Source organism: Lepidochelys kempii, chromosome 13 (genome assembly GCF_965140265.1).
Source record: "Lepidochelys kempii isolate rLepKem1 chromosome 13, rLepKem1.hap2, whole genome shotgun sequence".
In the NCBI taxonomy this organism is placed as follows: domain Eukaryota; kingdom Metazoa; phylum Chordata; order Testudines; family Cheloniidae; genus Lepidochelys; species Lepidochelys kempii.
In genome coordinates, this window is record NC_133268.1 from 10,848,872 (window position 1) to 10,872,338 (window position 23,467).

The 23,467-nt window shown below is 40.8% G+C and overlaps 1 protein-coding gene across 5 annotated transcripts in view; it reads right to left on the minus strand.

Moving 5' to 3' along the window:
• The window catches only part of GNAS (GNAS complex locus), a 252,297-nt gene that overhangs the window by 62,937 nt on the left and 165,893 nt on the right, over positions 1-23,467 (minus strand). For 3 of the 5 annotated variants that reach the window (XM_073309219.1, XM_073309221.1, XM_073309223.1), the window contains one exon: positions 11,380-11,436. The exons of the other annotated variants lie outside the window; for them this stretch is intronic. In XM_073309219.1, coding sequence (XP_073165320.1) covers positions 11,380-11,436 — 57 coding nt within the window. The remainder of the gene's footprint in view (positions 1-11,379; positions 11,437-23,467) is intronic. 5 annotated transcript variants of the gene reach the window in all.

Consider the following 23,467-nt stretch of genomic DNA (forward strand, 5'->3'; position numbering starts at 1 on the left):
AGAACACCAGGCCTCCAAAAGTCTAAAATGCATAAGGGGCCACTCTCCATCTCAGTCCATCATTGTGACAACAGGAGGCCTGAAAATTTCAAATTCCTTAAGGGAAGGAATATTTGCTGTGTAACATATTTCAAGAGATGCATCAATGTGATTTACTTGAAGACTGGGTAGAAGTTTTAGGTAGAGCAGAATGCAGACACTTGCTGGGCAGAATAGGGCTAAAGGAAAAGGGAATACCTGTGCTTTGAGCTTTGCACTGGCTTCCTGTTTGCTTCCAAGTGCAACTCAACATATTGATTATCTCCAAAGACCACATCTCTCTATGCTATGCTACTGCTGGCTGGAATACCACTACTAAACCCAGAGATGGGCAACAGTGAGCTCTTGGCTAAGGGTTACCACCTCTGAAGCCTGGCTGGCTGTTCATCTATCAAAATGACAGCCTATCAAACTGCAGTAAACTCTACACTTGATTAACACACATTCAGTTCCTCAATTTGTACATATACTATGCACAGATTAGATACTACAGGGTCACATTCATTCAGTGGAATGATTTATTTATCTAATCAGAATTTTTTTTCCAGTCTTTTCATTTATTAATGACTAATAAGCTAATTTCCACAGAAAGAGGTTCATTATAGGGGCAGCTTGCCATTTACCCGACCTGCTGAAAATAAATAATGTTTAAAAAAATTAAAAGGGAAAAATAAGAATTCTAAACTTAGTTTTGAGGCATTTAAGCTGGGCCATAACAAACATTCTGGCTCCCTTTCAAGTTCCCCAAATCCGCTATGATAAAAATATTTATTTTATTCTTTTCCTCACTTAATGGTGATATATTGCCTGAATTTAAGGTCTGTTTATAGTTTTGGAAGTGTCAGCAATCCACTCAATTAAAAAAAAAATTAAAAAACACAGACTGGTTCATTTGTGTTCAAACCTACACAGAAGTGTAAAGGTATTGCTCTTCTGGGTTCCAAATAAGTGGTGATTGCTGGAAGGTATCTGTATCTCAAGAATAATATAATTGGACAACATCAGACTTCTAACATCTGTATCTTACAAAATAAATTATCAAAGGATTTACAGGATTTAACTTTTTGCAGTGTAACAACAGATGTAAGCACACTGGATTTATGGATTAAAAGCACCATACAAAAGCTAGATATTATTATTATGCCAGAGTTAAATACTACATATGTTCCTAAAATGGATTATAATCAAACACATATCCCAGGAAAGCTCTATACTTCAGTACACCTGCCACAGACATACTAAAAATACTATATGAAAAAAGGCTTTCTGCATGTGAAAAAGTAAGTTTCAGCTTCAGCAACTTTACATGTTTCATATATAATCATATTTCTGGCTTCTAGCCCAAGAAAGTATTTTTGAATAAACTTAAAAGAAACAAGCAACAACTTAGTAATTTAAGTACACAAAACACTGCACACACTACTGTTATAAATAACCATAGACTTTTCTGCCTATCAGAGCTTTTAAGCAGTTTGGATTTAATTCCCTTAGACCGGTTATTCACTGGCTCAAGTACCATATTCCGGTCACCTTTTCTGCAAGCAGAACTGCACATGACCTTTCCAATAATCATTGTACAGTTGTTGGGTTTTTTAAAATTACATTTCCCCTACTTCTTGTTTAAAGGAAAGGAATTTCTCTAAACAACCCTGCAGTTTTAAGACACCATTGCTTGGATATCTCTTCAGGAGCTCGGCGATGGAAATGGCAGTTTACCAATGAGCAGAATATTCCTATTTCATGGGCATACGTGTTTAGGTTACACCCTCCCCAGAAAAATACGTCAGAAGCGCCTCACATTCTTATACTGTCCATGTGATCATAAGACAGCAGCCATATCCAAACCCAATTCCCAAAGTTTTATTTTAGGACCTCTACAAAGAAATTCAGCTTCTTGGTTTTTGCCAGCTGCAATCCCCTTTCAGCCAATGTGTTTAGTTACAGCTCTAACTATTCTAGTATGTTAATGGTGATCACAGAATCATAGGACTGGATGGGACCTCAAGAGGTCATCTAGTCCAGTCCCCTGAACTCATGGCACGACTATTATCAAGACCATCTGCCATTTGTTAACTGGAAGTAGATTTAGCAGTCCAGATGAATTTGCAGGTCTAATCTGCACACATGATCACCCTGAGCGTTTGTGCAATTGTGGCAAGCAAGCATCTAAATGAACAGTCAAGCGCACATTAATCACTATTGGGTGTTCACTCTCAGTAACTGTGCACACAAATTAGCCACATAAATGTGCACTCATTTTTGAATTTCCCCAATGGTGTAATCCTAATCCTCCCCCACACATGTTTTTTTCTATTGAGGGCATGGAAAAATGTATTTAGAGAATGAGGTTAATTTTTTCAGCCTTTTTTTTTCTTAAGTGTTTATGGAACAAAAAGCTTAATTTGATATCAACTGGTGTTACACCAAAGAAAGACTGTGGGATTCTAAATATTAACAGTATTAAAGTTAAGTCAAATTCAAAACCGCAGCTGTCTTTCTTTAACATCAAAACAACAAGGAGTCTGGTGGCATCTTAGCCTTTAAGGTGCCACCGGACTCCTTGTTTTTGTGGATATAGACTAACACGGCTACCCCCATCTCTTTAACATGAATTTTAATCGATATTTGAAGAAAGAGAAACAACAATTTCCTTGCGAAGGAAAATGCTGATGGGATAGGAGAAGCAGGATAAAGTTTCAATCACTATTACTTCAAAAATCTCTCTTGCCACTCGTTAGTTCAGGGTAGTTCTTTTCCTTCCCCCATCCCTTTTTTGTGCTCAGTTAATTTTCTACTTCAGTAAATTCTTAATTCTCAGTCTTGGTTTCATTTCTCCTACCCCATGAGTTGCCCTCTGATTAAAACTTTGTATTTTCTAGGCATTTCTTGTTCTGATTGTTCCTTTCCCCTGGTCCCACAACTTGGAGTTTATTTTTAGTTATAAAGCTATTCACAGTGCAGCGAGGGAAAGGACGTGTTGTCCAAAGTCCCTGCTGCTCTGGTTACCTGAGAAGAAAGGAGGAGAAAGAAAGATCGATTTGCATTTCCGTGGAACTTTCTCATAGCTAAACTCTTATTGCCCTAACAGATTTTGGATAGCTAGCCCAGCAGTTCGGTGTACATTTAGTACGAAAACAGACTTAAACTGAAGACATCATCTGAAAGGTGAATTATCTTCACATACGCCCTAAAATATTAAGTTTCTTTTTTCAGATCAGCAATCAGCATAAAAATGAACTCAAATTTACAAAAACGTCAGCAAACCATATAGCGTCCTCAGGCGCTGCAAATGTATGTTTGTATTAGGAGAAAAGAAACAGCAGCTTAATGAAAAAAAATGCATGAGAACAATGAACCTCTGTTGCATCTATCCAGGACCTTAACTTTATGTTCCAACACACTTTTGATCTTCCTCCCCCACTCTTGCCATCTCACCCATTAACTTCTCTTGTCCCAGAGTTTTGTTACCTTGATGCGTCTCTTCAAATCAAGCAACAGCAAAACAACTGAGGAAATATAAAACTACCACAATTTTACTGTACTTTTTACGTTGTATTAACTACTTAGCTGCTGAATGATTTACCAAGGCTGTTCAGCACGTTCTGTTCCAAGACTGTTCAGTGTTCTGACTTTCTATTTATTTCAAGTCCATGCCTAAGAATGCTCAGTGTAGAACTTTTATTACTGTAATCGTGGACAGAAAAGACCACAAACTTTTTGAGATTGTGGCATAATTTATACTAATTTAATTCTCACGTATCCAGCTCTCATACCTATGGGCAGGCTGACATTGTAAGTTAACGACAGCCTCTTTTCACCCTAAACTATCATCCAGGGACACCAATGTCTCACTTTGGCTCACCTGAGCAAAACACAACCAAGCAGTCAAAGGGGCAGTGACACACATTAACCTGTAAAATGCCTAAATCTCACACCGCGAGGTTGGAACCTTCCATGGTTGAACCTACTTCAGTCCCCCAATGGCTGGTGTGTTAATCAGTGAGAGAAGGAATCCCCCCACCTCCCAAATGCACCAAGAGTGATAGGTAATAGACTTCCCCTATTAATGATGATTTAAAAGTCAGTCAATTCTAATACATTGCATTTTTCCAGACCCTTTTTACCCAGAACCCTAACGTGCTTTGCAAACATTAATAAATTTAGTCTCAACCCCTGTGAGGAAGGAACCAAGGCACAGAGGTTGGATAACTTGCTCAGGACCCTAGAGGAAATCTCTGGCACAGCTAGGAACAGAACTCCTGGACTCCCGACTCCCATTCTGATGTCTTACTCACATTTTACAGTAAGGGCTTCTCAGGAGGACTATTCATCACAGCAATTAGGTCTAAGAGCAGCAAGCTTATGTGAACAGAGGAAAGTAAAAATAAACCATGAAAAAACCTCCCTGGAAACTCAACATGGAAGCAATTTAAAAATGGAAATTTTCCAGAACAAGCCAATGTAACCACGCTGAAAATATAACCAAAGCATTTCATCCTACAACCAGGATAACCTAGTGCAGGACAGAAACAAGATACAGTAGTTAAGCACATAACTGAATACACTACTCTTACAGGAAGGAGATTAGGAGAAGCTCCTCTTGTCATGATGTTATAGAGGAGAAAAAATAACACCAGATTCTTGCATTACAAGCTTTTAGGGCCATGTGAGCTCTAGGCTAGTCAGCAGAAAGGCTGAGTCTGGACTTGACACCTAATCAGTGACGTGCCCAGAAAGAGTGTCCTCACAGTGATATATCCCATGTCCCCCAAAATAACATTTGGGTCACAGTAGTGGGAGATGGATAAACGAGAGGCCATCTTCTTTATCCTCCTTCCTGTCATAATAGGCAGGAAGACTGGGCCAAATTAGCAATAAAATATTTTAATACTGCAGATTAGACTTTTCTGGTGTCTGTCCTGCTAATCTGAACTGCACCCACAAATATTTATGCAATCTTTTTAATATGGTTATTAACTGTTCATGTGGGATGGAAAAAGAATTCAAGTCCACATTCCTTGAACTTTATTGGTGTTTCAAAATCAGGAAGTACAATAAACAGTGAGTAAGAGATTAGTGTCTTAGAAAGTAAGAATTGTTTTTTTTTTGTTTTGTTTTGCCCATGTGGGGCAATCTTTTGTCTTGAGACCATCTCAAAAAATCCTCAAACCCTTTGGCCTCAATTCTGATATCTCTTACACAAGTGCAAATCAGGAGTGTAAAACTGGTGAGAGATGAGAACCAGACACAGGGAGTATAACTATGCTCTACCTTTATTAGAAAACCACTTCCATTTAAAGCAGCTGATCTGAGTAATTTAAAGCATGTTAATTGGTTTTTTAAAACAGATTTCAATCTTTAAAAATTACAACAGCTGAACTCTAAGGATTCTGAAATAATCTTTAGTATCACTAAATTAGCAAAATGAAGGAAGCATGTAGCAATAATAAATGGGTAAGGAAAAAAACTGGAGAAAACCTTAAGGTCACATTTAATTCTCAGATGTTTGCCTGAGGGGCAAGATAAGGTTGGAAGATGTTTGCTTACGGAAAATATAAATTTTTGCTTCATATTTAGGTGAAAAGCAGAAACTAACTGAAGTCAAGCAAGGCCACTGTGGAGAAGCGAAATAAATTCTTTGCATTGGTCATCATGGTTGAAGACGTGAAGGAGATTCCCAAACCTGAACCATTCTTTTTAGGTGAGAAATCTGAGGAATTGTCCCAGATTGAGTTGTCAGTAGAGGAGGTTTTGGAACAAATTGACAGTAATAAGTCACCAGGACCAGATGGTATTCACCCAAGAGTTCTGAAGGAACTCAAATGTGAAATTGCAGAACTACTAACTGTAGTCTGTAACCTATCATTTAAATCAGCGGAGGATAGTTAATGTGACGTCAATTTTTAAAAAGGGCTCCAGAGGTGATCCCAGAAATTACAGGCCAGTAAACTTGACTTTAGTACCGGGCAAACTGGTTGAAACTATAGTAAAAAACACAATTGTTAGACACATAGATGAATATGATTTGTTGGGGAAGAGTCAATGTGGTTTTTGTAAAGGGAAATCATGCCTCACCAATCTACTAGAATTCTTTGAGGGGGGTCAACAAGCATGTGGATAAGGGGGATCCAGTGGATATAATGTACTTAGATTTTCAGAAAGCCTTTGACAAGGTCCCTCACAAAAGGCTCTTTATCAAAGTAAGCGGTCACGTGATAAAAGGGAAGTTTCTCTCATGGACTCATAACTGGTTAAAAGATAGGAAACAAAGGATAGGAATAAATAGTCAGTTTTCAGAATGGAGAGAGGTAAATAGTGGTGTCCTCCAGGGGTCTGTACTGGACCCAGTCCTATTCAACAATTCATAAATGATCTGGAAAAAGGGGTAAATAGTGAGGTGGCAAAATTTGCAGATGACAGAAAACTACTCAAGATAGTTAAGCCCCAGGCGGACTGCGAAAAGCTACAAAAGGATCTCTCAAAACGTAGTGACCAGGCAACAAAATGGCAGATGAAATTCACTGTTGATAAATGCAAAGTAATGCACATTGGAAAACATAATCCCAACTATACATCTAAAATGATGGGGACTAAATTAGCTGTTACCACTCAAGAAAGAGATCTCAGAGTCATTGTGGAAAGTTCTCTGAAAACATCCACTCAATGTGCAGCAGAAGTCAAAAAAGTGAACAGAATGTTGGGAATCATTAAGAAAGGGATTGATAATAAGTCAGAAAATATCATATTGCCTCTGTATAAATCCATGGTACGCCCACATCTTGAATACTGCGTGCAGATTTTGTCACCCCATCTCAAAAAAGATCTATTGGAATTGGAAAAGATTCAGTGAAGGGCCACAAAATGATTAGGGGGTATGGAACGGCTGCCATATGAGGAGAGATTAACAGGATTGGGATTTTTCAGTTTGGAAAAGAGACGACTAAAGTGGGATATAATAGAGGTCTACAAAATCATGACTGGTGTGGAGACAGTAAATAAGGAAGTGTTATTTACTCCTTCTCAAAACACAAGAACTAGGGGTCACCAAATGAAATTTAATAGGCAGCAGATTTAAAATAAACAAAAAGAAATATTTTTTCACACAATGCACAGTCAACCTGTGGAACTCCTTGCCAGAGATGTTGTGAAGGTCAAGACTACAACAGGGTTCAAAAAAGAACTAGATAAATTCATGGAGGATAGGTCCATCAATGGCTATTAGCCAGGATGGGCAGGGATGGTGTCCCTAACCTCTGTTTGCCAGAAGCTGGAAATGGCAACAAGGGATGGATCACTTGATGATTACCTTTTCTGTTCATTCCCTCTGGGGCACTTGGCATTGGCCACAGTTGGAAGACAGGATACTGGGCTAGATGCACCTTTGGTCTGACCGAGTATGACCTTTCTTGTGTTATGTTCTTAAGTCACAAGCTTTTGAGTTTGAATAATTCTGATTTGTATCTTCTATAAAAACAATTAAATAGGAACCAAAAGTAGCCAAAAATTACCAATCACATTTTGTAGTAGGGAAGTTTCCTGGAAAGAAATAGCCAGGAGACTAGTCTTGCATATCTATTTCTTGTTTCCTATAACACTAATTCATCTATTGGTACATTCAAATACAATATACTATATAGCAGTGTCAATGTAGGTTTTTTTCTGCACTATATAATGAAACCCTTAATAGGACTAAAAACAAACCAGAATGACATTTTAATGAGAGATGAGACCCCATAGTCTTATAAGATCTAAAACCTTAGTCCAAAAGTTATCCATATCATTGGACAACTACAGTAGAGCTACCAGTCTGCGTTAACTGATTAGAATAGTTTTCTTCATCCCAGTAATTTCCCACTAAAATGAATTAACAGTTGCACAACACACATCCAAACTGTTGTTGAACTGGTGTAAGCTATAGTAGAGTTTTAAAACCACTGCTGACAACATGGCACACCTGAGCAGGGTGAAGAGAGATTCTTCCTGAAAACCATGAGCATAGTTTGGGGGGAGGGAAGGACAGGGGGAACGTCGCCCCCCAAACCGCAAGCCTCAGAAGGTTTGGAATTTGCCTACCCCATGCTTGGCCCCACTGGCCTTACTGGAGCTGTCCCCATTCCCCCCAAATATAGAAGTCAAACTATGCCTATGCTGAAAACCATGTTAACGAGACTGTGCACTTGCCACCTCAGTAGTGTATACTTCAGTTTCATGACACAGTGATAACATAATTTCGAGGAGGGAAGGAAAAAAAAATCCATGCCCAAATCGGTCAGGAAAACCACGCTAGCATGACACTGACTATAGTGAGGACAGGGCCAGAGCTGAAACTGTGCACGTGGGGTAAGGACACGGGCTATCAAGCTGCAAGTCTGAACACACTCCTTAAGCAACAGGGCACACTCCCTTGAAACTCCAGATTATAGGTCAGTACAGTCCTTGGGCATGCCTTCGGAGTGTTTGCTTGTGTGCTAGGAAGGTCAGGGATCGCATCCTACTCCTTACACAGAGGTAATGTGGGTTGTGGAGGAAAAGATGCCCTTTTCATTCCATCTAATGTTCATCATGCACACAATATTCTGATCAGGGCAGGATCTAGACCAATATTTGTAGCAAATGTTAAGTGGCTCACTTTCAAAGTGAGCAATGGGAAAAGATATATTGTTACTAAACAGAAAAGAGCCAAGAATATCGATGAGAGGCTTGAGAAACAAGAAATAAAAGATGAAATCCCCAAACTGCAGGTCAGTAAAACTCAAATGTATTATAGTATGAATATACAACAGACTACTCTATTTGCCTGCTTGAAAGTGGGGATACAAATCTGATAGATTTCTTGAAGCAACAGCCCTGAAAAATCTGAGGCTAGATACGGAAGGTGACACAGTGACATGATAATATTTAAGATTCCTAATTTACATGACAAAGAAACATGCTTAGTGGGGCTTTTTGTTTAATTTACTAGGAGATGCTTTATTCCTCTGTGAATTGTGGAGAATACTCCAATACAGTGAATGAATAAGCAATAGTTTGAGTCTACATATATTTATTTATGGTAGTTTAAGCAGACTTCTGGAAGGGAAAAAACTATTTACAAGTGAGACAAAGAAACAGCGTTCCACCCAGGAAAGAAGTTAGCGAGATAAAACGCTGGATGACACCAAGGGTATGCTCTACTCAGTAGTGCAGATCTAATCAAGTTAAAATGCTCTTTATAATAAAGGGGTCGGCAACCTGTGGCACGCAAGCCGATTTTTACTGGCACACTGCTGCCAGCCAGGGTCCCGGCCGCTGCCCCCGCTCAGCCCCGCTGCTGGCCTGGGTGAACGGAACCTCAGGCTGGCAGCGGGCTTAGCGGGGCTGGTGGCTGGGACCCCGGCTGGCAGGAGCCGGCAGACGGAACCCCAGACCGGCCGCAGGCTGAGCCGCTCAGCCCGTGGCCGGTCTGGGGTTCTGTCCGCTGGTGTAGTGTATTAAATTTCTCCCCATAGGAATGGGCTGCTTGCGGTGCACCAGGACTGGCAGCCATAAGTAAGTAGCACATTCCTACGGGGTGAAATTTAATACACTACACCTGGGTAGGGAAGGCTCTGCCTCCCCAAACAGCCCGCCCCCTATCTGCCCCCTCCCACTTCCCACTCCCTGACTGCCCTCCTCATAACCCCTGACCCATCCAACCTCCCCCCCCACTCCTTGCTCCCTGACCAAACCCCCCCCATCCGCCCCCGGGACCCTCCACCCCTATCTGCCCCCTCCCCCGGGACCCCACCTCCCCATCCAACCCCCCTGCTTCCTGTCCCCTGACTGCCCCGACCCCTATCCACACCCCCGACGAACTCCCCCGAGACTCCCACCCCTATCCAACCACTCCTGTTCCCTGTCCCCTTACCATGCCGCTCAGAGCATCAGGACTGGCAGCCATAAGTAGTACACAGTAAGTAGCATATTTCTATGGGAAGAAACTTAATACACTACACCTGGCCCCGCTCAGCCCGCTGACGGTCTGGAGTTCTCAAAATATGTTCTCTCACCCCTTATCAAAAATTACACTACAATTAGCTTAAAAACATTGTTTGTATATTACAGTAATTGTTAAAAAAATATATATAACGTTAATAAATACATAGGTTTGATGAAACAAAGTAGTTGTACTTATGTGCCTGTGCTTAATTTGTGTTTTCGATGATTTACCTTCCAAAAAAATCTCACATCTCGCACTCCCAGAAAGGGGATCTCGCGCACCCCAGGTTAAGAACCACTGCACTAAACTGATAAGATCTGCATTTTAATTTAATTTTAAATGAAGCGTCTTAAACATTTTAAAAACCTTGTTTACTTTACATACAACAATAGTTTAGTTACATAATATAGACTTGTAGAGAGAGACCCTCTAAAAACGTTAAAATGTATTACTGGCATGCGAAACCTTAAATTAGAGTGAATAAATGAAGACTCGGCCCACCACTTCTGAAAGGTTGCCGACCCCTGGCTTAGACAAATGTTTAGTAAATTTAAGTAATGGCATCCAGGTGAGCTAGTGTTCTATAAATGTCAGCTAGAGAAAGTGTTAAAGACTTAAGAACACTTGAGGTTGAATGCTTCTCTCTCTCTCTTTTTTTTTAAAAATATAATCCTCAGGAGAAACTCTAGGCCTGGGAAAAAATAAGAATCCAAGACCAGGCTCTTGAGAGACATTTTAAAGGATAAAGTATTAGTAGAAGAAAGAAAGAAAAAAACTGGACAAACTGTCTGAAAGGCTTTGTTCCCTCCAAATATATAAATACCCAAGAGACTTTTTAAAATGTAGTTTATGAAGCCATGTTTTATAGGCATTATGAAGTTGGCAGGGCAAGTGAAACCATGACACCACATTCACAGGAACATGGATGCATAACCTTACCTTCTCTTTGTAAAATATAACGTAGGGTGGATCTGACATTAGAACTGCTTGTTTACTGATTCCAGCTAAGTCAATGTTACTTGGGGGAAAAAAAAAACTGTTAAAAAGGTGTGTACAGCAGTTACACAATGTTGTGGTTAAAACTGGGATTCAATTTCGTTAGGACAAAGTTCAATGTCCCATGAAACTACACGTTTCATAATAAGAGTTTTAAATAGGTCATCCCCTAGTAAACCTAGTGATTAAAGGTCAAACAAAAATCACGTCCTGAGCTGTAAAACCGTATCTCAGGAGACATCTCTCTTCCAGGTTGTTTAGTCTTTAGACATAAAAATAACCCCAAAACCTTGGTTGCAAATTCCCTTACAACCAAGATCTATAAACTGTGGACCTACAAAGTTTACTTTCATGAGAGTCAAGCAGCATTGTTGCATTCCACTTACACCTCGGTATAAGAACATAGGAGCTCCAGCAGGAACTGCAGAGGTTGATTTTTCTTTCTAGGATAAGCAAATACAAGAGAAACAGATTTATTTTATTCTATTCTGATTTGAAATCAAATGGGGTACTACTGATATTAAGGCTACTCAGACTAGGAACCCAAATGATCCCCACCCTTTGGTAGTACTACTTACATTTATGGGATAACAGAATACAAGGTTTAATTAGCAGCTCATTTGGATAGGAAATCATCCACATTCCTAAATGGTGTGAATAAGTGCTAATTATTGCTTGCTATTTCAGGGGAAATGTGGTACTGATGCTATCGCAAAGGAAACACACACCTACGAATAGTTTAAGATATTCTCAAGTAACTGGCTTGTATCCAAAGCTGAACACAAAGCTCTATGGGAGGGGCCAGGGTACTCAGCACTTTCTGTAACGAACATTTTGAGTGAGGATTCAGTCCCATTATCAAGAGTTTTTCATGCTTAGAAACAAACAAGGAAGATGAAATATTTTGGACTACTGCCTGCAGCACCACTGTCCTCAGATTTCTGGTAGCACAAGTTATACCGGACTTGGCTGGAAGGAGAAGAGTGGATGGTGGGAGGGGAACCCTGTTCCAGAAGCGCCTGTGAAATTTAAACGTTCATTTTCTCCTTTGCTAGCATTTCAGAACCCTACTGTATTCAGCACACAGTTCTGTATCCTTATCTGCACAATGCCTTTGGTTAAAAAGCTATCACTAGCATGGTCATATATTTCCATTTTTTCCCCCTTCCGTCCTCAACAACATACCACACAGGCTGCCTTTGCTGCAACACAAACCCTGAGAGCTTTATTTCTCTTCTGTATGTAACCACCCATTAAAAACACCAACATCATTCTGAAGGGGAGGAAGAATGGACTCGTGGTTAAGGCATTGAGCTAGAAGTCAGGACATTTGGGTTCTATCCTCTGGTCTGCCAGAGGCTCACTGTGTAACCCTGGGTGAGGCACTCAACTTCCCTGTAATTCTTTTCAGTACTTATTAATGCTTAGCAATACAACATCCCTTTGGAAGGGAGCAAACTCATTAACGGGTTAAATTCACACAAGGCTCTCTGTACCACTTTGGCTCTGTGGTGGGGCACAGAACACAGAGGCCAGGGATGCACTGCAAAACCTCTGACAGAGAGAGGATTTGAGAATGCTTTGAGATTTTTATTTTTTTGAGTCTTTTAACCTGAGGATTGAGAGAGTCCTTTAACATCAAGTCAGTTAGTTGATTTTTGTATTGTGTGCACTTGCAGAGATGTGATAAGTACATGGTAAATTTTAAAATAAATACTCAAATCTAGTGGTTTTATCACCCTATGTAATTGTGGCAAACCATAATTCCAACCCATGCACTGAAGGGAGAGGCCATAAAGGGGCTGTACTGTAGCCCTGCTGCCACCTTTCAGGTTGGAGAGAGAAAAATCTATCCCCTCCCACAAATCTCCACATTGTGGCCTGCAAAAAGTGCAAATCTGGTTTTATGCAGGAGAGGTGAATTTCATCTAATGATTCTAAACCACTGAGCACTGTATCATCTACTCAGATTATCCTTTACTAAAATAGATCGTTTTTAAATCAATGGCCAGTGATTGGTTGGCCTAAGTTAGCCAAAGAATTCAAAACCGTAAGTATCTTGTAAATCCAACAGTAGGATCGAAGTCTAAGTCACCTTACACATTCAGTCAAATGTGGCTTTTAGCCACTAATGAACCTGGCTTCTAGATGCAATTACTACTCCATAATGTTTTTTTTTCCCACTGGACAAAATGAAAAACGCTTTGATTCTTAGAAGATCCTGTACATTGGTTTACCTAAAAGTATAAGGAGGGAGCAAAGGGAGTTACTTTAATAACTGGTCAGCTGAAGCAGCCAGGCAGAGATCATCAACAGAAGAGGGTAAAATGAAATAATGTACTTGATTTTTTTGCAAATTAGAAAATAAGAAAAAAGACTGAGGATCTCTCTCAAACCATCCTACTCACTTTTTTCTGGAAAGAAATTCTAAGTATGTATTACTCAGAGAACGGTTTGTATGACAAAGACAAAGTGAACACAGTTTGGAAAGGAGGAGTTAAGAAAAAAAAATCAAGCAAGGCAATATTGAGGAGGAGCAGGCTGCCTAGTTTTCCTTGCAAGCCAGTGAATGTTTTATTTTCACTTATCCAATGAACACGGAAAAGGTGGGAACAATTTCAACGTTGGCTTCCCATTTCACATGTGACTGAAAACAGAGGATGATGATGAATAAAAGTGAGTTTATATGAAGTTATCTACCCACCCCTCATGTAAGCTCATAAGCAAGTGCATGATTCGTAAGTAGAGCCCTGCAAATCCACAGATATCCGTGGATCATTTTTGCGGATAGTGGATCGGATGCAGATACAACCGGGCAGGGCTCTACTCACCAGTGGCACCTGGCCTGCGGGGTCTGGCTCGGGCAGCCTGGGGTATGCAGTGCTCTCAGGGCCAGCAGCCAATGGCTTGGGCTAAGCGGCAAGTTGGAGCTAGGGCTGTCCAGCACCCTCTTGCCGCGCCACTTCCTGTCCAGCGGCTCAGGCCCCTGAGGCAGCGCCAGTGTCCCCACCACAGCCCAGCCCAGCAGCACTGGCTGTGCTTCCAGTCCCGGGCCTGGCCCTGGCTCGCCACCGCCTGGGTAGCAGGGTCCAGGCCCTGCCCTAGGGATTGGAGTGGGCAGGGCCCTGGCACCCCACCCCTCCGCCCCACTGTGATGCAATGCCCTCCTGCTGCCATGTGCCATTGCTTGCAAACACCCAGGAGCAGCACGCTATGTGCTGCCCCTTCCTCTCAGTCTCCCCCCTGGGCGGCCCCTTCCCCTCTGGGCACCCCTTGTCCCCACGCTGCTCCTTACCCCCAGTCCTCACCTTCGCGCTGCCTCTTCCCTGCAAGACCCTGCCACCCTCCTCGCACCCTCCCACTACCCCCCCCCCCCAAGTCGCTAGCCCTCGTGAGACGGCTTGCTGTTGGGGTGTGGATGCAAGTAAAAGACAGCTAGTGGACTGCAGGTGGATACTGGCGGTTGCAGATCCACATTTTTGAATACACGCAGGACTCTATTCATAAGAATACACAGATCTGATTTTTAGAGAGAGGCTCAAGACCATGCAACACTCTCTGTGCCTTCATCTGCATCCATGAGGACAGTATGTGTGCCCAGAAGAGGCCAGACAGGTAGGTATCTAGGCATTGGCAGGTGCAAATAGAAGTACAAACATGCACATGAAGCTCATGTTTCTAATTTTTAAAAATATCTTGCTCTGAATGTACAATTTATTACCCCCGTATGTAGTTATAGCTATCAAACTGTTTACACTCTACCCTGACGTTAGTATAAGCTGTTCAAGCTATGTGCTTTCAGGAAAGCTATAGAGGTGATATTAGCATCTGAAAGTATTACTATCATGTGGGATAACTCAGAAATTTACTATAGAGGGATTTAAATCAGAATGCTCCCTTAAATCTAATTCATGCTCATGACCCAAGTTACAAAGGAAAGCATGAGGTCCTGCTGCTTTTATCCAGCTTTTTGGAACTCAAGCACAAACACCCATTAGAAGGTAGTGTTATGTTAAATAGAACAAAACAGATTCAAATTATATGCATAGTTTTATAAAAGAAATGGAGAGTCTTTTACTGATCCTATCAAGGGGAAAGGAGAGACCTAGAAGGTGTTCTGACTTAGGAACAGAACAGTTTCCTAAGTTTAGCAGAAAGCTTTGAGAACTTGCTAGTTGGTTTTCTGGAGAGCAGGAATCTATGAGAGAGATTTGGAAAGTGTACAACGTAGACAACACATATATAATCTAACAGAGAAATAAAGCTGGCTGTACTCTATCCACATGGCAACTCATGTGTATGTCCAGGGCTTATACAAAATTTTGCTTGACAATAAAAATTCCGGGCCCTAACCAGCATGTTTTTCTGCCTGTGCAAACCTTTATTTGCACATGAGGTCCAACCAGCTTTCATTGGGACCACAACAGGAGTGAAGTCCTACTTGTGGATTCATTTGCAAGGCTGAATACTGAGTGTTTACACATTTCTCTACCCTCAGTTCTAACCAAAACTAATGTAACTGTTCTATTCCATGCCGTAAAGCAATTTCTCTCTTTGTAGGGATTTCTGGAGTTTACACCTATTTATTGGGGAAATATTTCAATAGCTTTCTGAATTTGAGATAGTAAGTGAAACTGTGCAAAAAACCACAATAAACATTGTGTACAATACCGTAATGCTAAAGAACAACAAATCTAGCACTGAAGGACATGTACAAAAAGACAGTGATATCAGTAAAATTGATATTTACTTAACATCAAATAGCTTGCACTGACATTTAAGTTTTCCTTTAAAAAAGTTTTTATAAAATCTAAGATCATAGAAATGTTGATGACTTTAAAAAAGAAAATTCACTTTCAATAGTGAAAATAAATTTTAATTTTTAAAATTCTTCAAGATTTACTTAAGGTGTGATTAGCAACATCAGCTGGGAAAAGGGTTTTCTTCTTTTTCTTAATTGCATCATTTTTAACCTGACAGCACCCTTTTAAAAAGAATAGCATAACCATAAATCAGTTTGTAGGTCTTCTATAGAGCTAAAGATCTTGTGAGCCCTTGGTGTAAACTCTTAACATTTCTGTATATTTTCAACAAGATTCAGCTGACATCTGCTTTTATTTCGGTAGCAATTTAATTAATCTGTTCCTACACTTTAAAATTGCTTTGAGAAAAGCAAAGAAAATTATACCTAAATTTAAGGCACTACTTCCCCAACATGGATTCAATCCTAAATAAGAACTCATGAACCTAATATTGCAGGACTGTTGGGATTTGCTGGGTGTGCACACAAATTTATGATATTAAATATCTCACGTACTATTTAAATAAATTAATAAAGAGCAAAGTACTAAAAATAAAGCAGTCAATAACATTGTACAGTAGAAGTTTTTCACCATCATAATTACTACAGAAGTGATATGTGCACAATGTCATATAAAAAATAGTGCTGAATTTTGGGTGGTGTAGTTTGAGAAACTCTTAAAAGGTTTCTGTTAACTGTGTAGATGCCTTGCTGAGAACACTGCAGTAATTGAAGGGCATAATTGTACAATTTTCTAGCTGACAATATCTTAAATTTATGCACCAGATGTTATTTTATGGCATGTGACAAATTAGAGCCTAAGGCCAGGTCTACACTACCCACCGGATCGGCGGGTAGTGATCGATCTATCGGGGATCGCATCTAGTGTAGATGTGATAAATCGATCCCCGATGGCTCTGCTGTCAACTCCGGAACTCCACCAGGGCGAGAGGCGGAAGCAGAGTTGACGGGGGAGCGGCGGCCATCGATCCTGCGCCGTGAGGACGCGAAGTGATTCTAATTCGATCTAAGATACGTCGACTTCAGCTACGCTATTCTCGTAGCTGAAGTTGTGTATCTTAGATCAATTCCCCCCATAGTGTAGACCAGGCCTGAATACTAATATTGTCCCCACTTTCAGTGGGGTTTGAATTGCTGATACTGGCACAATCTTTGGATCATTATTAAAAACGAAGGCGGGGTTACACTCTTTCCTGCAGCTGCTGACACATTTACTTAGCAGCTAAATCAGGTGGGTTTTTTGTTGTTGTTTTCCTTTTTTTTTTTTTTTTTTTTTAAAAGAAGAACTAGGAAGTACTGTAGCAAACAAACCAAGCAACCAACCACTGTATAAAAAACAATACTGTTAGAAAGGCTATTTTTATCTTATAATATGTCCCACTGCATATCTGTTTAAGAAACAAGACAGGACACTTTTTTTTTTTTTAAACAGACCTGTATTCAACGTTTTGAGCTGACAGCAAAATGGTATTGCTCTTCCAAAATATTGTATTAAATATTTATCCTCAATGCAGGCTTCAAGAGAATTTCAACATTGCATGAGTGGTGCATGCTGCAATGCAAGCCTTCTGCCTTTTTGACTCTTTAGCAGTGGAAATCAGTCCCACCACCTTTTGTTACAATTGAAGCTTGTTAGGAAAAATAAATACAAATCGAAAGGCAAAGCTAGGAAACTTTAAAAAAAAAAAAAAAAAGGATCAGGCAAACTAATAAAGCTGACAGCCAATGTTACTACAGAAAGGGAAAAGGAGATTAATTATAGAGCATATCAGCAGAGAGCTACTTTGCTAGAGATACTGTCATATCTTTTCTGACTATAAATTGGTTAAAAAAAGAAAAAAGAAAAAAAGAAGAAGTCCTGTATGTTGTCAACTGCATTGATAACATAGTAATAGATTAAAATGTTTCCTGTTTTATGGACCTAGTAAAATAGGACCTATTCTTTCATATCTGAAACACATCAAAATCTCACTAATTCAAACAAGCGCAGCCTACACAATTCAGTAAATTGGGCCCTGATCCTGCAAAAAGTTATCACCTGGTATAGCGCATACTCCTGAAAGTGACCAGTTGAACTCAGCTACTGCTCACTACTATGCACAGGTTTCAGAGTAGCAGCCGTGTTAGTCTGTATTCACAAAAAGAAAAGGGGTACTTGTGGCACCTTAGATAAGACTAAAATTTATTTGAGCATAAGCTTTCATGAGCACTTCATCGGATGCATTCAGTGGAAAATACAAATGCACCCGATGAAGCGAGCTGTAGCTCACGAAAGCTTATGCTCAGATAAATTTGTTAGTCTCTAAGGTGCCACAAGTACTCCTTTTCTTTTTACCATGCACAGTGTGCATTATCATGAATAGCAGTTACTTACGATGGGACCACTCTCAGGAATCTTCAAAATGTTAACACTGGGCTTATTGCATGATCAAGCGTTAGTCAATAATTAACATTATTAAAAAAAATCAAGGATATTGCACCACAAAGTATACTTATAGTTTATATATTTTGACAAGTGTACTTTAGTTTCAATTATTTACTGTGAAACTTCATAATATCCTAGCACACGTACTATGTTTTGTAAAAGTAATGGGGCTAATGCGAGATCTAGCTACAATCTCTGTTTTTAAAGCGGGGAGACATCAGTGGGGTTTTTGTTGAGAATTAGCAGGACTGCAGGTTAGCAAAGTGTGAATTAGTGAGATTTTACTATTTAAAAAAAATTTCCCATAGCCACATGGCGCAAATCAGAGCCACAACAAGCAGCTATGCTGCATCTAATTAGTACAGTAGTTATATACTTTTTAATGAAAAACACAAGAATGAACCTGAGGGGCTAAGTCAGAGCCCCCTCTGTTAAAAGGCTTTATAAAACCCTTCCTTCCTAATTCATCAGTATTCAGGATTTTATTTGTATTGTTGAAGCTGGCTGTTTGTTCTTATCCTGTAGTTCTGGCTTGCCAAACTCAGTTGAGGTAACAAACCCCTGAGGCTAACTTAATTGTTTGACTATTCATTAGAAGAGCTGTTTACTGAGAAGGTGGTGGAGTGAAGACGACAAAAGTGTCCAGAGATGACATCAGAGGCTCAAACATCCAATCAGATCAGCCTCTGATCATATCTGGAGCATGTCTTATTGCTTTTTAATAAAAATGGTAAAAAACACTTTGCACTTCTGTAACACCGACCAGTTGAGCATCTCAAACTACTTTATAAACACTAGTAATTTAAGCCTCACAACAGACCCCCTAAGATAGACAGATACACGTATTTTATAAATGAGAAAAACATGACAGAATAGTGGACTTGGCCAAGGTCACACAGCAAGTCTGTGGCAGAACCAGGAATAGAAACCAGAGCTGCCCACAAGTCCTGTTCTTTAATGGCTACACTATGCTCCCTGTTGTCCATAGACACCCCGGATAACAGTTTCTCTGTTTTCCAGCTCACCACTATTACCTACTAGATAATATGTTTTCCCTATCTCCACCCTCAAAATCTATGGAATTTAGAACTGTGTGAAGATGACATTCCAATTTAGAAGTGAACAGGTTTGTCACTGCACCGTATGGCTACGGAAGAAGACTGGCAAATGACAGTCAAGCACTGTGTTGAACCTGGTAACCTTTTAGACTCTACCTTTGTAACTAAGATATCAATAAAAATTCTGCTAGCATGCACATAAAAAGCACTAAGCTTTTTATGGCAATCATGTGCAGTATATAAGCAGATCTAACTTTTCTGTATTTTTTTTCTGCTATACCTTAAATCATTATTTCTTTGATCTGGACTAAGTCAGACTGTTCTGTTTAGGAAAATATTTACAATTCTTCTGTAATAGAAAAATGTAACGGGGAAGAGCGGAATTTACTGTTGCTATGTTGGTCTTGCACTGCAGGATTGTGAATCAGAGAGACCAACTTACACTATATTTTGCAGTTCCCATGAGTAAGCAGGACTTCGAAAGGTCATAGGATTAAGAGGACAACAACTTATGACTCTTTCCACGCAGAAGGATTAATTTTCCTTTCCATATACATACAACAAATGTTATTGGGAATTATACATGTATGTCAATGTAAGTAGAAATCTCAGCATTGGCAAGTGTATTTTGCTGGATAAGAAAATCAGTTACACCATATTTGTGGTATTTGGTATAGAAATTATAAATCAATTACATTTGTTAACTATTTTCCTGCGCAGATAGTTCAGAGAAGATCATTTCAAATCATAAGTAAAAGACAATAGCATGCACATAGAAAATCTTGTTTACATTTTCTTAAATTTCCTTTCTCCATAGATTCCCCAAACTCCTTCAATACCCTTACTGCTCTGGTATAGAATTTAAAAGGGGATCTAGAATTTTTAATATCTAGTTAATGGAAATTATGTCAAGAGACTTGAAATGACTTTTCATTCTATTTAAAAAATACATCTGGTCAATTATTAAGTTAAGTACAAACTTAGAAATAGCAAGCAAGAGTGAGTATCAGTGATACTTAGACTGTGGCTCTTTAATGTGTCTCATGAACCACAACGGGGAAGAGCACATTTGGTAGAGATATGGAAAGAAGAGAGAATGCAACATTTTAAAAGAGATGAATGCAAATGAATGCATACTGCCATCTTCCCCAGCTAACACTGGAAAGTCTATTCAAGACTGCCACAAAGTTAGAATAGTTTGTTGCAAAAAGTTCATCCAAAACTCTGAGAAGTCACAAAGCGCACTTCTTCCTGTACTTAAGATTTAATTTGCTGCAAAATTGCTTAACATAATGTGACTGCTTCAACTACAGACTCTCTACACAACTCTAAGCGACCAGTCAGAAAATACTGTTGTGGGCCTGCAACCACAGGGACTATCACTCCCGAGGGAATTCTGCACCAAAAAAGGAAAAATTGTGCACCCGCCCACCATAAAAAAAAAAAAGTATTCTGCACACAGTATTTTAAAATTCTGTAAAATTTTAGAAATTTTATTGGTCAATAAATAAATGTGGAGCTCCAGTATGGCAGTGGGGAGCACAGGCCACTGGCTGCACAGCATGAAGGTGGGAGATCACGCTGCAGCCCTGCCCTCTTGCCCTCCCCAGGACATGGACTCGGCACTGATACTGCACCCGACCCTGATGCACAGGGCAAGGGCTGGGCCTGCTCAAGAAACACCTTGGGGCCCTGCCCCTCCCCACCAGGTGCACCAGTAGGCAGGCTCAGCCCTGCAGGATCCAAGTATGGAGGAGCTTGGCGGGGAGGGGCGGATCCAGGTGTGGAGTAAGAGGGTTCTGTGTGGTGCAATCTGAGTGCAGGTGGGTCAGTGAGGAGTCTGGGTGCAGGGCGGGTCTGGATGCACCGGAGCTCTTGGGGTGGGGATCCAGTTGAAGATGGTTGGGACTTAGCGGGGGTGCGTGAGGGGGAAGGGGCTCAGCAGCGGGAGTCTGGGTGCTGCGAGAGTGGGGCTTGGTGGGTTGGGAGTCTGGGTGCAGCTGTTGGAGCTCAGTGGGTGGGGGTTCGGGTGCAGGGGGCTTGTCAGGGTGGTCTAGGTACATAGGGGGTGGGGCTTGTCAGGGTGACTGTTTGAGTGCGTGGAGCTCAGCAGAGGGTGGTGTGGATGCAGGGGTGAGGGGTCAGCGGGGAAGAGTGATGAGGGCAGGAAGTGCGAGGAGGTTTCTAGGGATGGGTCTGACCTGGACCCGGCTGCTCCATGCAGGGAAACTGTAGTTCTCCCCCACCCCAAGCCCAGCCAGGACTACCAGCTGATCTCAGAGCAGGGTAGGAGCCACTGGATGGGGTGTCCCCAGCCCCCCACAGTGATTTACCCCTCCACCAGGGGTGAAAGTAACTTAACGGATTTACTGGTACGCAGGGTGGCAGGAGTCCTGGGCAAGGTTGGGCAGTGGGGCGGCTCTGGGCCCCGGAAGGGGTGGGGCTGGGGCCAGACTCCCCCAGCCAACCCTTCAGCGCTGCCTGGCCCGAGGTGGCGATTTAAAGGGCCCGGGGCTCTGGCCACTGGTGCCCTTTAAATCACCCCTGGAGCCCTATGGTAGTGGTGGCCAGGAGCCCCAGGGCTTTGGCCGCTGCCCGGAGCCCTGGGCCCAGTGGCAGCCGCCTCTTTTGCCTAGCCCACATCAGTGGCCCTGCCACTACGCTCGGCTGTGTACTGGCAGCCACTTTCTTACCAGTACGTCGCACCGGACTGTAGTGGCTTACTTTCACCTCTGCTCTCCACTGGCTGCTCTGGGCACCCACCACCATAGTTGGTGATGGGGGTGGAGAAACCCCCCTACAACACTACGAAGTATGGGGATCAAGTGTAAAAACATCACTTCCACCACATTTCTAGTCCATCACCACTCTGAACTCAAACTGGATAGAAAGATAGTCAAGATCATCTGAATTTTCCCCAGGCCCATTTTCACATCTCACGGAAACTGCAGAGGGGGTATTCTATTGTGTTGCACCAAAAGTGAACCAAATGCATCAAAGAAACATACTGATGGAGAACACATTCTGTTCTGACTTACCCCACCCCGCACCCTGGGAACACCATTGAAATAGCAACATGGACTGGTTTATGTTTTCCATTTTAACATATTCTACAACCTCAAAACATAGAGCTGTGATGTTCTCGCAGTTTTTAAGCACCAAGTTGTCCCCTATACAGCATTTATTATTCTGATTACATGGAAAATGAGAGAGTATCACCTAATCTTGGACAATTCAGTTGGCTGAGAGATGACAGTACAGGCAATATGATGGGTGAAATAAAAGCAGTCCTAGCACAAACTCAGCAAGATCTCCCACTTATTAGGTTTTTCGCTCAAGCCATAAACCAAACATTTCTATTTGCTACATTTGCAAAGTAACCTCAGTGATCAACGTTTATCCCATACTTCAATTCCTCACATCCCAACAAAAATCAAATTTCTCCTCATTCTTTATTTTTTCTAATGACCGAACCATACATTTTCTAAAAGATTCAGGACAGAAAACCAACAACTATTTAGATTATTCTGTATTTTTACAATGTGTCCACAGGAAGAAAAATCACGCCAATTCTAAGGCTTCCTATCATTTCTGTTTTATCATCAGCTCTGTTACAATTAACCTCCTCAGCTATCTTGACCTGGTTCACGTTGATTAACAGAGCATTTTTGTCAACTTATTTTCCTCCCCTAAACTAATCACACTGATCATTGTAAATTTAAAACCATAAATACCTACTACAGAAAAATATCATCATTCGGTTTCAAAATTTAAACTCTGGTTTCAATGATGTACTTTTCTATTCACCTAAAGAAGTGAAGGACAATGATGCTGTCTTCAGGATTGTCTTTATTTTTTTATTTTTACGCACAAGCAGTAATCCAACATCCATTCTAAGCAATTTTGAAACCAATATGTAAAACTGGCTGCTAGTTAATAAAAAGGAAAAAGTTCACAAATGAGAATTTTTCCAAGCTTCACACACCATCAAGAAAAGTGGTTTCTACCTCTTCCCACATTTTTCACCAGAGCTAAACTGAGGTCTCATATTACTCCACAAATCATATTACTACATAAGCCTTCATTAGCTTTACAAAATATATAACAGAACGCTTACTGGAACACTAGGAAGTACAATGGGTACAACTGACTTGATCTCAGATACTTCA